We start from the raw sequence: 14,017 nt of genomic DNA, 5'->3' as shown, positions 1-14,017 counted from the left end.
AGATTTATCTGATCAAAACAGGAAAAAATAAATAAATAAATATAGACTTGATCGAAACAGAATGTGATGGATATAATATAACTCCTGTGGTTATTTTTTTAGATTGAATTATCATAAATATGAATTTAATGACTCAACCCAGATAACAAAAAAATGTTCTACGGTCCCTTTAAGTTATAAAAACGTTATTTCTGAATGTTCTCTGAAACGTCGAGTTTTAAAAAATTGTTTTTCTTGGTTATGCGAACATTATATATATATATAATATATTCAATGGATTATTAATATATATTAATATCCATTGAATATTAATATTATGCAAAATAACATTTTCCGCTGCCCGTTTCTTCCAGTATTTACGGTCGCTGCCGCTCAAGCAGGAAGTGTTTTTGTCCGCAGCTTCTCACATTAAAGGAATAAACTGCTCCAGGTCGTGAGTGAGGATCTTTTGAATGCTTCCAGGAGAGATGTTTGAGAGCAGGCTGAAGGCAGTGCTGGAGTCCGCGGTGTCGGAGATCCTGCAGCTGCACGAGGACGGACTGATGCTGATGCGCGCGCAGATCCGCCTGAGAGACGCGCAGATCCGCGCGCTGAAGAAGCGCGTCACAGACAGCGAGTTCGCGGGTAAACCTACCAGAGGGAGAAACAGAACAACAAAAGACCGAATGTCCAGTTCATATCATCTGACTGACCGATATGTATCCAGCTAACAAAGATATGTTTTGCTACCGTTCATCCCTTTGAGTTATGAAAACGTTTTTTAGTGTTAAAATCGTTTTTGGTTGTGTGAACGTTGAGAAAACATTATCGTTCTTCAAATATAGGAGCGTTACTTTTTTTTGAATGTTCTACTAGTAACATTTAAAAACATTCAATGAATGATGTATAAATAATGTTTTTGGTCTAACGTTTTGAGAAGACCAGATAACTTTAAACGAACATTCTATTAACGTTACTGGAAGAACGTTCTGGCAATGTTCTCTCAAAGTTCTTCCAGTGAACGTTCGTTCAAATCTGTAATGAAAATGTTAGTAATGTAAAAAAAAAAAGAAAAGAAAACTTTGGTCTTTAAAAATGTAAAGTTAATAAAACATATTTATCTACTTAATTTGCATAAACAGATGTTTAGACGGTCCTAAGAACTAGTTTGACCAACTAACAGTTAATCAAAGGGATAATCAGTCTTGATGACTAACTTTAAACTAGTCTAAGCAACCGGCCACAGGTCTGCACGTTAACATTGGTTTTTGCAGTGTAAAAACACTTTAATCACTGGCAGTGAGTGAAATCTGTGGAAGCTTGTTTTCGCCACTAAATAAAAAAGGTAATTGTGACTTTATATCTCGCAATTCTGACATTATATCACACAATTCTGACTTTATATCTCAATTCTGACTTTATAACTTGCAATTCTGACTTTATATCTCACAATTCTGACTTTATATCACACAATTCTGACTTTATATCTCGCAATTCTGACTTTATATCTCAATTCTGACTTTATAACTTGCAATTCTGACTTTATAACTCACAATTCTGACTTTATAACTCACAATTCTGACTTTATATCTCGCAATTCTGACTTTATAACTCACAATTCTGACTTTATATCTCAATTCTGACTTTATAACTCGCAATTCTGACTTTATATCTCACAATTCTGACTTTATATCACACAATTCTGACTTTATATCTCGCAATTCTGACTTTATATCTCAATTCTGACTTTATAACTTGCAATTCTGACTTTATAACTCACAATTCTGACTTTATAACTCACAATTCTGACTTTATATCTCGCAATTCTGACTTTATAACTCACAATTCTGACTTTATATCTCAATTCTGACTTTATAACTCGCAATTCTGACTTTATATCTCACAATTCTGACTTTATATCACACAATTCTGACTTTATATCTCGCAATTCTGACTTTATATCTCAATTCTGACTTTATAACTTGCAATTCTGACTTTATAACTCACAATTCTGACTTTATAACTCACAATTCTGACTTTATATCTCGCAATTCTGACTTTATATCTCACAATTCTGACTTTATATCTCGCAATTCTGACTTTATATCACACAATTCTGACTTTATATCTCGCAATTCTGACTTTATATCTCAATTCTGACTTTATAACTTGCAATTCTGACTTTATAACTCACAATTCTGACTTTATAACTCACAATTCTGACTTTATATCTCGCAATTCTGACTTTATAACTCACAATTCTGACTTTATATCTCAATTCTGACTTTATAACTCGCAATTCTGACTTTATATCTCACAATTCTGACTTTATATCACACAATTCTGACTTTATATCTCGCAATTCTGACTTTATATCTCAATTCTGACTTTATAACTTGCAATTCTGACTTTATAACTCACAATTCTGACTTTATAACTCACAATTCTGACTTTATATCTCGCAATTCTGACTTTATATCTCACAATTCTGACTTTATATCTCGCAATTCTGACTTTATATCACACAATTCTGACTTTATATCTCGCAATTCTGACTTTATATCTCAATTCTGACTTTATAACTTGCAATTCTGACTTTATAACTCACAATTCTGACTTTATAACTCACAATTCTGACTTTATATCTCGCAATTCTGACTTTATATCTCGCAATTCTGACTTTATATCTCGCAATTCTGACTTTATATCACACAATTCTGACTTTATATCTCGCAATTCTGACTTTATATCTCAATTCTGACTTTATAACTTGCAATTCTGACTTTATAACTTGCAATTCTGACTTTATATCTCGCAATTCTGACTTTATATCTCACAATTCTGACTTTATAACTTCGCAATTCTGACTTTATATCTCACAATTCTGACTTTATATCTCGCAATTCTGACTTTATATCTCGCAATTCTGACTTTATATCTCAATTCTGACTTTATAACTTGCAATTCTGACTTTATAACTCACAATTCTGACTTTATAACTCACAATTCTGACTTTATATCTCGCAATTCTGACTTTATATCTCACAATTCTGACTTTATAACTCTGCAATTCTGACTTTATATCTCACAATTCTGACTTTATATCTCGCAATTCTGACTTTATATCACACAATTCTGACTTTATATCTCGCAATTCTGACTTTATATCTCAATTCTGACTTTATAACTCTGCAATTCTGACTTTATATCGCAATTCTGACTTTATATCTCGCAATTCTGACTTTATATCTCGCAATTCTGACTTTATAACTCACAATTCTGACTTTATATCTCGCAATTCTGACTTTATATCTCAATTCTGACTTTATAACTTGCAATTCTGACTTTATAACTCACTCGCAATTCTGACTTTATAACTCACAATTCTGACTTTATATCTCGCAATTCTGACTTTATCAATCACACAATTCTGACTTTATATCTCAATTCTGACTTTATAACTTGCAATTCTGACTTTATATTCTGACACAATTCTGACTTTATATCTCGCAATTCTGACTTTATATTCTGACTTTATATCTCAATTCTGACTTTATAACTTGCAATTCTGACTTTATATCTCAATTCTGACTTTATAACTTCGCAATTCTGACTTTATATCTCAATTCTGACTTTATAACTCTGCAATTCTGACTTTATATCTCGCAATTCTGACTTTATATCTCGCAATTCTGACTTTATATCTCGCAATTCTGACTTTATAACTCTTTATAACTCGCAATTCTGACTTTATATCTCAATTCTGACTTTATAACTCGCAATTCTGACTTTATATCTCACAATTCTGACTTTATAACTCACAATTCTGACTTTATATCTCGCAATTCTGACTTTATAATCTCACAATTCTGACTTTATATCTCGCAATTCTGACACAATTCTGACTTTATATCTCGCAATTCTGACTTTATAACTCGCAATTCTGACTTTATATCTCGCAATTCTGACTTTATATCTCGCAATTCTGACTTTATAACTCGCAATTCTGACTTTATTCTGACTTTATCTCACAATTCTGACTTTATATCTCGCAATTCTGACTTTATATCTCAATTCTGACTTTATAACTCACAATTCTGACTTTATATCTCAATTCTGACTTTATATCACACAATTCTGACTTTATATCTCACAATTCTGACTTTATATCTCACAATTCTGCAATTCTGACTTTATATCTCACAATTCTGACTTTATATCACAATTCTGACTTTATAATCTGCAATTCTGACTTTATATCTCAATTCTGACTTTATAACAATTCTGACAATTCTGACTTTATATCTCAATTCTGACTTTATAACTCGCAATTCTGACTTTATACAATTCTGACTTTATATCTCGCAATTCTGACTTTATATCTCGCAATTCTGACTTTATATCTCGCAATTCTGACTTTATATCTCGCAATTCTGACTTTATATCTCGCAATTCTGACTTTATATCTCGCAATTCTGACTTTATAACTCGCAATTCTGACTTTATATCTCGCAATTCTGACTTTATAACTCGCAATTCTGACTTTATATCTCGCAATTCTGACTTTATATCTCAATTCTGACTTTATAACTTGCAATTCTGACTTTATATCTCAATTCTGACTTTATAACTTGCAATTCTGACTTTATATCTCAATTCTGACTTTATAACTCGCAATTCTGACTTTATATCTCAATTCTGACTTTATATCACACAATTCTGACTTTATATCTCAATTCTGACTTTATATCTCGCAATTCTGACTTTATATCTCGCAATTCTGACTTTATATCTCGCAATTCTGACTTTATATCTCGCAATTCTGACTTTATATCTCGCAATTCTGACTTTATATCTCAATTCTGACTTTATATCACACAATTCTGACTTTATATCTCAATTCTGACTTTATAACTTGCAATTCTGACTTTATAACTCGCAATTCTGACTTTATATCTCACAATTCTGACTTTATATCTCAATTCTGACTTTATAACTTGCAATTCTGACTTTATATCTCGCAATTCTGACTTTATATCACACAATTCTGACTTTATATCACACAATTCTGACTTTATATCACACAATTCTGACTTTATATCTCGCAATTCTGACTTTATAACTCGCAATTCTGACTTTATATCACGCAATTCTGACTTTATATCTCACAATTCTGACTTTATAACTCGCAATTCTGACTTTATATCTCACAATTCTGACTTTATAACTCGCAATTCGGACTTTGTATCTCGCAATTCTGACTTTATAACTTGCAAGTCTGAGGAAAAAGTCAGAATTTCGAAATTATACCTTTTTTTTTTTATTCAGTGTTGGAAACAAGCTTCCATAGAAATCAGACATCAGATTTACACTAAACATTTACAAATGAACTAATACAGTGTTTTTGTGGAGTAAATAAATCAGTCCACAGTTTGAGTGTTGTGGTTTTTTGCAGGGCGTCTCGAGTGCCGTGATGGAGACATTCAGAATCCTGCTGCACCACTTCAGCTCGACGGGAATCCGGACGACAGCGACGCACTCGCACAGATGTTTACTGCAGAAAGAAAAGACGTGCTCGTCGCCGAAGAACTCAACGCACCTCAGAACGAGGAAGACTTTGCTGGACCGGTGGAGATGAAGCAGAACTTTCTTGAAATGACAGATCATCCACACTGCTCGCAGATGCCCGCAAGAACACACACGTGCGCGTTCACGTCCATCAGCTCTACTCAATCCGTGAACAGCCTCAGCTTTGAGTCCTTCAGTCAGAACTCACGACCCGACAGAACCGCGTCAGACTTCATCCAGAACACAACGTCTCCTGAACGCAGTAATGCGTGCAGACGCGAAGCGGCGCAGGAAAAGTGGTTTATCTGTTCGTTCTGCGGGAAGAGTTTCGACCGCTCCAGCCACCTGCAGATGCACCGGCGCGTCCACACCGGAGAGAGACCCTTCCGCTGCGCCGTCTGCGGCAAGAGCTTCTCGCAGCTCAGCAACCTGCGCACGCACCAGAAGATCCACCGGACACACACCAAGACAAACTGAGACTGCATCTTTCATTCCCTTGAACATTTATTAAAGTTCTTCACAGATCAGTAATCTTTATTTGTGTGAAAAAACACAAACTCAACATTACAAATATACAAAACACATTTATCTACTTATCTAGTTGCATAAACAGATGTTTAAATTCGAACCACCTAACAGTCTTACTTTTCAGGTTCAAATTAGACTGACTTCAAGCTGGTAACACATTCAGGTTTCATTTGTTAACATGAACTAACAATAAAAAGCATTTACTAATTTAAACTTTTAGTAATACATTATTACTCAGACATAAAATATAGTAACTTTTAAAAATAGTGCAATACTGTAACGAGCGATGGAGTTTTTGTGGAGTAAATATAAACCAGTCCACAGTCTAAAATATGTGTTCAGTAGTTAGAGAGGTAACCTGTTAGTCTGGTTCATATGGTAACCATAGTTTGTGCCAAAGTAATTAATATTAATGTATTACATCTTTACATTAGCAACAATAAACTGTAGCGACTTTTTCTGCGGAAAACTTTTTTGTGAAGAAAGTGACATTGGAGCAAAACTGAAGTCAAACAGAAACATTTTATATAGACATATAACAGATGCACTACCAGACAAAAGTGTGAAATAATTAAGATTTAATGTTTTTGAAAGAGTCTCTTCTGCTCACCAAGGCTGCATTTATTTGATCAAAAATACAGTAAAATTGTGAAATATTATTATAATTTAAATCAGCTGTTTTCTATGTAAATATATATTAAAATGCAATTTATTTCTGTGATCAAATCTGAATTTTCAGCATCATTACTCCAGTCTTCAGTGTCACATGATCCTTCAGAAATCATTCTGATATGATGATTTGATGCATTTATGATTATGATTAACAGTTTCATATTTTTGTGGAAACCGTGACAAATTTTTCAAGATTATTTGATGAACTTTCAGCGTTTATTTAAAATAGAATCTTTTATAATATTATAAACATCTTCTTTTGATCAATTTAATGCATCCTTGCTGAATAAAAATAGTAATTTCTGTCTTTTATCTTTCTTACCTCAAACTTTTGAATGGTAGTGAATGACAGTTTCCACAAAAATGAATTATTTTACATTGAAATAATATTTCACAATATTTACTGTATTTTTGATTAAATAAATGCAGCCTTGGTGAGCAGAAGAGACTCTTTCAGAAACATTAAAAAAATCATAATTATTCCAAACGGTAGTGTAATTATACTATAAATATAAACATCTTATGTTGTATATTTTAGTTTAGTGACAGATGAATATGTGTCAATTCAAACAAACATGAAAAACTGATACATGTTTGTCGTGGTGGAATAGATTATACAAGAAAGTGTCTTAACATCATATAAACGCCAGTTCGCCATCACAGTTCTGTCATCTCGGCACGCAGAGGTAGAACGAGTCCAAACCAGGAATGAATCAAGATCAGCAGGACTTCAGCAGAAACACATCCATATGTCAGTGTTTGTGTGTTTAAACGTCTCCTCTATTGTCTGAGTTCACATGATGTGCTGAAGAAAGAGATCCAGTGCAGCCAATGGGAAATAAATCACTGATCATCCTCTGAAAGGGACAGTTCAAACAAATAATATTAAAATCTAAATTTACTCATCCTCATGTTGTTCCATACCTGTGTGACTTTCTTTCCTCCATAACACTCATTGTTAGTCAATTCACTGCAAAAAATGTTCTTCCTCAGTATTTCGGTCTTGTTTTCCAGCACAAATATCTAAACATTGCCTCTGGTCCTCTTCGTTTAGGGGTCACACTCGGCTCCTTCGCGGTCAAAAGTGACCGAAGCCTTAAAATATACTCTTTTTTTTCTTCTTTCAGGAAAGCAATGTAATATATTTTTGTTCAATAATATTTTTGGTTTATTATTTAAGATTTTGAGGGTATTTTATGATGCTATGCAATATTTATACAATTTTTATTAGCTATTTTTTTCCCATTGAAAATAGCACACAATTTTTTTTTTTCTATTTTTTTTTATTATTAAAGCAGTAAAAACTTAACTGGTGGGGGTAAAAAAAAATGAAAAAGTTGTGTAATGCCATGGTTTAACTGCTAGATTCCTATATAGTTCTATTTAAAGAGGCTTATAGTGGTTTTTATATACAAATTCTTATTTTTATTAAGTTGTGGATTTGAATTTATACTTAGACATTCTCAAAGACTACTTTGGTCAAGGTTTAGATTGTTTTTTGTCTGAAACGTTGATTTGAAGTGTCAGTTTTTGCAATAATTTTCCTAGTCAAACCTGAACACAGAGGACATTTTGTTACACATAACATCAAAATGTAACAAAAATGAACAAGTATGATTTATCACAGCTTAATAAATCTGTGATCTGTTGATGATTACCTCTTATTTGAGTCTTTTGGCTCAATTTTTTGACTCCACTGGCATATATTTGTTCTTGTTTTAAGCTCAAACTGATACATTTTTCATAAAACAAAACGTAATATCTTCAGTCATTTTGTTTCTCCAGTAAATGTATCTTAATTTAAGAATGTTTAGATATTTGTGCTGAAAAACAAGACAGAAAACTGAGGAAGAACATCATGTTTTGCAGTGTAAACTAATGGAACCTTATTGTAAAGTTTTAGCAATCTTGTTCGAGATGCATCGCAGCAGGTTTGACATCAACAGTCTCAAATGTCTCATAAACACTTGTGATGCACATCTTAAATCTATTTATTCTCGTCTATCATATTACAATATATTGTGATGCGCATGACTTTGTGGAGTATGAACATTTTGCCATGCAGGTTTGAGAACAACATGATGGCCTTTCTGAGTCTGTAACATGGACAGTCCTTCATCAGATGATCTGTCTGCGCGAGTGGATGATGATGGCGTTGGGATTTTCCTTCGGCGTCAGTCCTCCGTTGCTGCACTGGAAGTAGTTGGAAACTGCCTCGGACAAATGATGGGCGTTTCCTTCTTCTCCTTCTGGAATTCGCTCTTGCTGCATGTATGCATCATGTTCCTCTCGGTGAATCTCTCTGCGAGAGCCGCGTTTCCATGCTTCGGTCGGACCGGAGCTCACGGAGCGAGGAGGAGAATTCTGATCCCTGTGAAGCCCTGAATCCTGATGGAGAAACACAAAGAAACATCATCAGGATGCAGTTTTAACTCTGTAAAGCTTCTGTCCCGTATTTGATCATGAAATCAAGGCCTCTAAATGATCAAAACTTTGCGGTTACGTTCCCTCGATTTGCTAAATCATCTGCGCGACTTACTATTTCGTTCCCTCGATTTGCTAAAACGTGCGCGATTTACTATTTTGTTCCCTCGATTTTCTAAATCATGTGCGCGATTTACTGTTTCGTTCCCTCGATTTTCTGAATCATGCGCACAATTTACTATTTCGTTCCCTCGATTTGCTAAAACATGTGCGCGATTTACTATTTTGTTCCCTCGATTTTCTAAATTATGTGCGCGATTTACTATTTTGTTCCCTCGATTTGCTAAATTGTGCGCGCAAATTACTGTTTCGTTCCCTCGATTTTCTAAATCATGTGCGCGATTTACTATTTTGTTCCCTCGATTTGCTAAATTGTGTGCGCAAATTACTGTTTCGTTCCCTCGATTTTCTAAAACGTGCGCAACTTAATATTTCGTTCCCTCGATTTGCTGAATCTTGTGCGCGATTTACTATTTTTGTTCCCTCGATTTTCTGAATCATGCGCACAATTTACTATTTCGTTCCCTCGATTTGCTAAAACATGTGTGCAACTTAATATTTCATTCCCTCGATTTGCTGAATCTTGTGCGCAATTTACTATTTTTGTTCCCTCGATATGCTGAATCATGCGCACAATTTACTATTTTTGTTCCCTCGATTTTCTGAATCATGCGCACAATTTACTATTTCGTTCCCTCGATTTGCTAAAACATGTGCGCAACTTAATATTTCATTCCCTCGATTTGCTGAATCTTGTGCGCAATTTACTATTTTTGTTCCCTCGATATGCTGAATCATGCGCACAATTTACTATTTTTGTTCCCTCGATTTTCTGAATCATGCGCACAATTTACTGTTTCGTTCCCTCGATTTGCTAAAACATGTGCGCAACTTAATATTTCGTTCCCTCGATTTTCTGAATCATGCGCACAATTTACTATTTCGTTCCCTCGATTTGCTAAATCATGCGCGCAACTTAATATTTCGTTCCCTCGATTTTCTAAATCATGTGCGCGATTTACTATTTTGTTCCCTCGATTTGCTAAATCATGTGCGCAAATTAGTTTCGTTCCCTCGATTTTCTAAATCATGTGTGCGATTTACTATTTTGTTCCCTCGATTTGCTAAATTGTGTGCGCAACTTAATATTTCGTTCCCTCGATTTTCTAAATCATGTGTGCGATTTACTATTTTGTTCCCTCGATTTGCTAAATTGTGTGCGCAACTTAATATTTCGTTCCCTCGATTTTCTAAATCATGTGCGCGATTTACTATTTCGTTCCCTCGATTTTCTAAATCATGTGCGCGATTTACTATTTCGTTCCCTCGATTTTCTAAATCATGTGCACGATTTACGGTTTCGTTCCCTCGATTTTCTGAATCATGCACACAATTTACTATTTCGTTCCCTCGATTTGCTAAAACATGTGCGCAACTTAATATTTCGTTCCCTCGATTTTCTAAATCATGTGCGCGATTTACTATTTTGTTCCCTCGATTTGCTAAATTGTGTGCGCAAATTACTGTTTCGTTCCCTCGATTTTCTAAAACATGTGCGCAACTTAATATTTCGTTCCCTCGATTTGCTAAATCATGTGCGCAACTTAATATTTCGTTCCCTCGATTTTCTAAATCATGTGCGCGATTTACTATTTTGTTCCCTCGATTTGCTAAATCATGTGCGCAAATTACTGTTTCGTTCCCTCGATTTTCTAAATCATGTGTGCGATTTACTATTTTGTTCCCTCGATTTGCTAAATTGTGTGCGCAAATTACTGTTTCGTTCCCTCGATTTTCTAAATCATGTGCGCGATTTACTATTTTGTTCCCTCGATTTGCTAAATTGTGTGTGCAAATTACTGTTTCGTTCCCTCGATTTTTTAAATCATGTGCGCAACTTAATATTTAGTTCCCTCGATTTTCTAAATCATGTGCGCGATTTACTATTTTGTTCCCTCGATTTGCTAAATTGTGTGTGCAAATTACTGTTTCGTTCCCTCGATTTTTTAAATCATGTGCGCAACTTAATATTTAGTTCCCTCGATTTTCTAAATCATGTGCGCGATTTACTATTTTGTTCCCTCGATTTGCTAAATTGTGTGTGCAAATTACTGTTTCGTTCCCTCGATTTTTTAAATCATGTGCGCAACTTAATATTTCGTTCCCTCGATTTTCTAAATCATGTGCGCGATTTACTATTTTGTTCCCTCAATTTGCTAAATTGTGTGCGCAAATTACTGTTTCGTTCCCTCGATTTCTAAATCATGTGCGCAACTTAATATTTCGTTCCCTCGATTTTCTAAATCATGTGCACGATTTACTATTTCGTTCCCTCGATTTGCTAAATTGTGTGCGCAAATTACTGTTTCGTTCCCTCGATTTTCTGAATCATGCGCACAATTTACTATTTCGTTCCCTCGATTTGCTAAAACGTGCGCAACTTAATATTTCGTTCCCTCGATTTTCTAAATCATGTGCGCGATTTACTATTTTGTTCCCTCGATTTGCTAAATTGTGTGCGCAACTTAATATTTCGTTCCCTCGATTTGCTGAATCTTGTGCGCGATTTACTATTTTTGTTCCCTCGATTTTCTGAATCATGCGCACAATTTACTATTTCGTTCCCTCGATTTGCTAAATCGTGTACGCAACTTAATATTTCGTTCCCTCGATTTGCTAAATCGTGTACGCGACTTAATATTTCGTTCCCTCGATTTGCTAAATTGTGTGCGCAAATTACTGTTTCGTTCCTCGATTTGCTGAATCTTGTGCACGATTTACTATTTTTGTTCCCTCGATATGCTGAATCTTGTGCGCGATTTACTATTTTTGTTCCCTCGATATGCTGAATCTTGTGCGCGATTTACTATTTCGTTCCCTCGATTTGCTAAAACATGTGCGCAACTTAATATTTCGTTCCCTCGAGTTGCTATATCGTGTACGCAACTTAATATTTTGTTCCCTCGATTTGCTAAATCATGTGCGCAAATTAGTTTCGTTCCCTCGATTTTCTAAATCATGTGCGCGATTTACTATTTTGTTCCCTCGATTTGCTAAATTGTGTGCGCAACTTAATATTTCGTTCCCTCGATTTTCTAAATCATGTGTGCGATTTACTATTTTGTTCCCTCGATTTGCTAAATTGTGTGCGCAACTTAATATTTCGTTCCCTCGATTTTCTAAATCATGTGCGCGATTTACTGTTTCGTTCCCTCGATTTTCTAAATCATGTGCGCGATTTACTATTTTGTTCCCTCGATTTGCTAAATTGTGTGTGCAAATTACTGTTTCGTTCCCTCGATTTTTTAAATCATGTGCGCAACTTAATATTTGTTCCCTCGATTTCTAAATCATGTGCGCGATTTACTATTTTGTTCCCTCGATTTGCTAAATTGTGTGTGCAAATTACTGTTTCGTTCCCTCGATTTTTTAAATCATGTGCGCAACTTAATATTTAGTTCCCTCGATTTTCTAAATCATGTGCGCGATTTACTATTTTGTTCCCTCGATTTGCTAAATTGTGTGTGCAAATTACTGTTTCGTTCCCTCGATTTTTTAAATCATGTGCGCAACTTAATATTTCGTTCCCTCGATTTTCTAAATCATGTGCGCGATTTACTATTTTGTTCCCTCAATTTGCTAAATTGTGTGCGCAAATTACTGTTTCGTTCCCTCGATTTCTAAATCATGTGCGCAACTTAATATTTCGTTCCCTCGATTTTCTAAATCATGTGCACGATTTACTATTTCGTTCCCTCGATTTGCTAAATTGTGTGCGCAAATTACTGTTTCGTTCCCTCGATTTTCTGAATCATGCGCACAATTTACTATTTCGTTCCCTCGATTTGCTAAAACGTGCGCAACTTAATATTTCGTTCCCTCGATTTTCTAAATCATGTGCGCGATTTACTATTTGTTCCCTCGATTTGCTAAATTGTGTGCGCAACTTAATATTCGTTCCCTCGATTTGCTGAATCTTGTGCGCGATTTACTATTTTTGTTCCCTCGATTTCTGAATCATGCGCACAATTACTATTTCGTTCCCTCGATTTGCTAAATCGTGTACGCAACTTAATATTTCGTTCCCTCGATTTGCTAAATCGTGTACGCGACTTAATATTTCGTTCCCTCGATTTGCTAAATTGTGTGCGCAAATTACTGTTTCGTTCCCTCGATTTGCTGAATCTTGTGCACGATTTACTATTTTTGTTCCCTCGATATGCTGAATCTTGTGCGCGATTTACTATTTTTGTTCCCTCGATATGCTGAATCTTGTGCGCGATTTACTATTTCGTTCCCTCGATTTGCTAAAACATGTGCGCAACTTAATATTTCGTTCCCTCGAGTTGCTATATCGTGTACGCAACTTAATATTTGTTCCCTCGATTTGCTAAATCATGTGCGCAAATTAGTTTCGTTCCCTCGATTTTCTAAATCATGTGCGCGATTTACTATTTTGTTCCCTCGATTTGCTAAATTGTGTGCGCAACTTAATATTTCGTTCCCTCGATTTTCTAAATCATGTGTGCGATTTACTATTTTGTTCCCTCGATTTGCTAAATTGTGTGCGCAACTTAATATTTCGTTCCCTCGATTTTCTAAATCATGTGCGCGATTTACTATTTAGTTCCCTCGATTTTCTAAATCATGTGCGCGATTTACTATTTCGTTCCCTCGATTTTCTAAATCATGTGCACGATTTACGGTTTCGTTCCCTCGATTTTCTGAATCATGCACACAATTTACTATTTCGTTCCCTCGATTTGCTAAAACATGTGCGCAACTT

At 35.0% G+C, this 14,017-nt stretch overlaps 2 protein-coding genes across 3 annotated transcripts in view; one reads left to right on the top strand and one right to left on the bottom strand.

Annotated features, from left to right (window-relative positions):
* Nucleotides 1-353: 353 nt before the first annotated feature.
* LOC125251985 (zinc finger protein 629) lies at nucleotides 354-6,285 on the top strand. The gene is made up of 2 exons (XM_048165039.1): nucleotides 354-624; nucleotides 5,435-6,285. The coding sequence occupies exons 1-2, from the start codon at nucleotides 453-455 to the stop codon at nucleotides 6,022-6,024; spliced, it is 762 nt and encodes a 253-aa protein (XP_048020996.1). The 5' UTR covers nucleotides 354-452; the 3' UTR covers nucleotides 6,025-6,285.
* Nucleotides 6,286-7,174: 889 nt separating this feature from the next.
* Nucleotides 7,175-14,017, bottom strand: part of nectin4b (nectin cell adhesion molecule 4b) — a 30,175-nt gene continuing 23,332 nt past the window's right edge. For both annotated transcript variants that reach the window (XM_048164076.1, XM_048164078.1), the window contains exon 11: nucleotides 7,175-9,135. In XM_048164076.1, coding sequence (XP_048020033.1) covers nucleotides 8,866-9,135 — 270 coding nt within the window. In that variant the 3' untranslated portion in view covers nucleotides 7,175-8,865. The remainder of the gene's footprint in view (nucleotides 9,136-14,017) is intronic.

This window comes from Megalobrama amblycephala, linkage group LG17 (assembly GCF_018812025.1).
Source record: "Megalobrama amblycephala isolate DHTTF-2021 linkage group LG17, ASM1881202v1, whole genome shotgun sequence".
Classification (NCBI taxonomy): Eukaryota; Metazoa; Chordata; class Actinopteri; order Cypriniformes; family Xenocyprididae; genus Megalobrama; species Megalobrama amblycephala.
This window is presented reverse-complemented; position numbering and strand designations above follow the sequence as displayed.

Coding starts and splice junctions, on each gene's coding strand:
- LOC125251985 (XM_048165039.1), top strand. CDS start 453: ATGCTTCCAGGAGAGATGTTTGAGAGCAGGCTGAAGGCAGTGCTGGAG. Junction 625..5,434: donor CACAGACAGCGAGTTCGCGG/GTAAACCTACCA, acceptor GGTTTTTTGCAG/GGCGTCTCGAGTGCCGTGAT.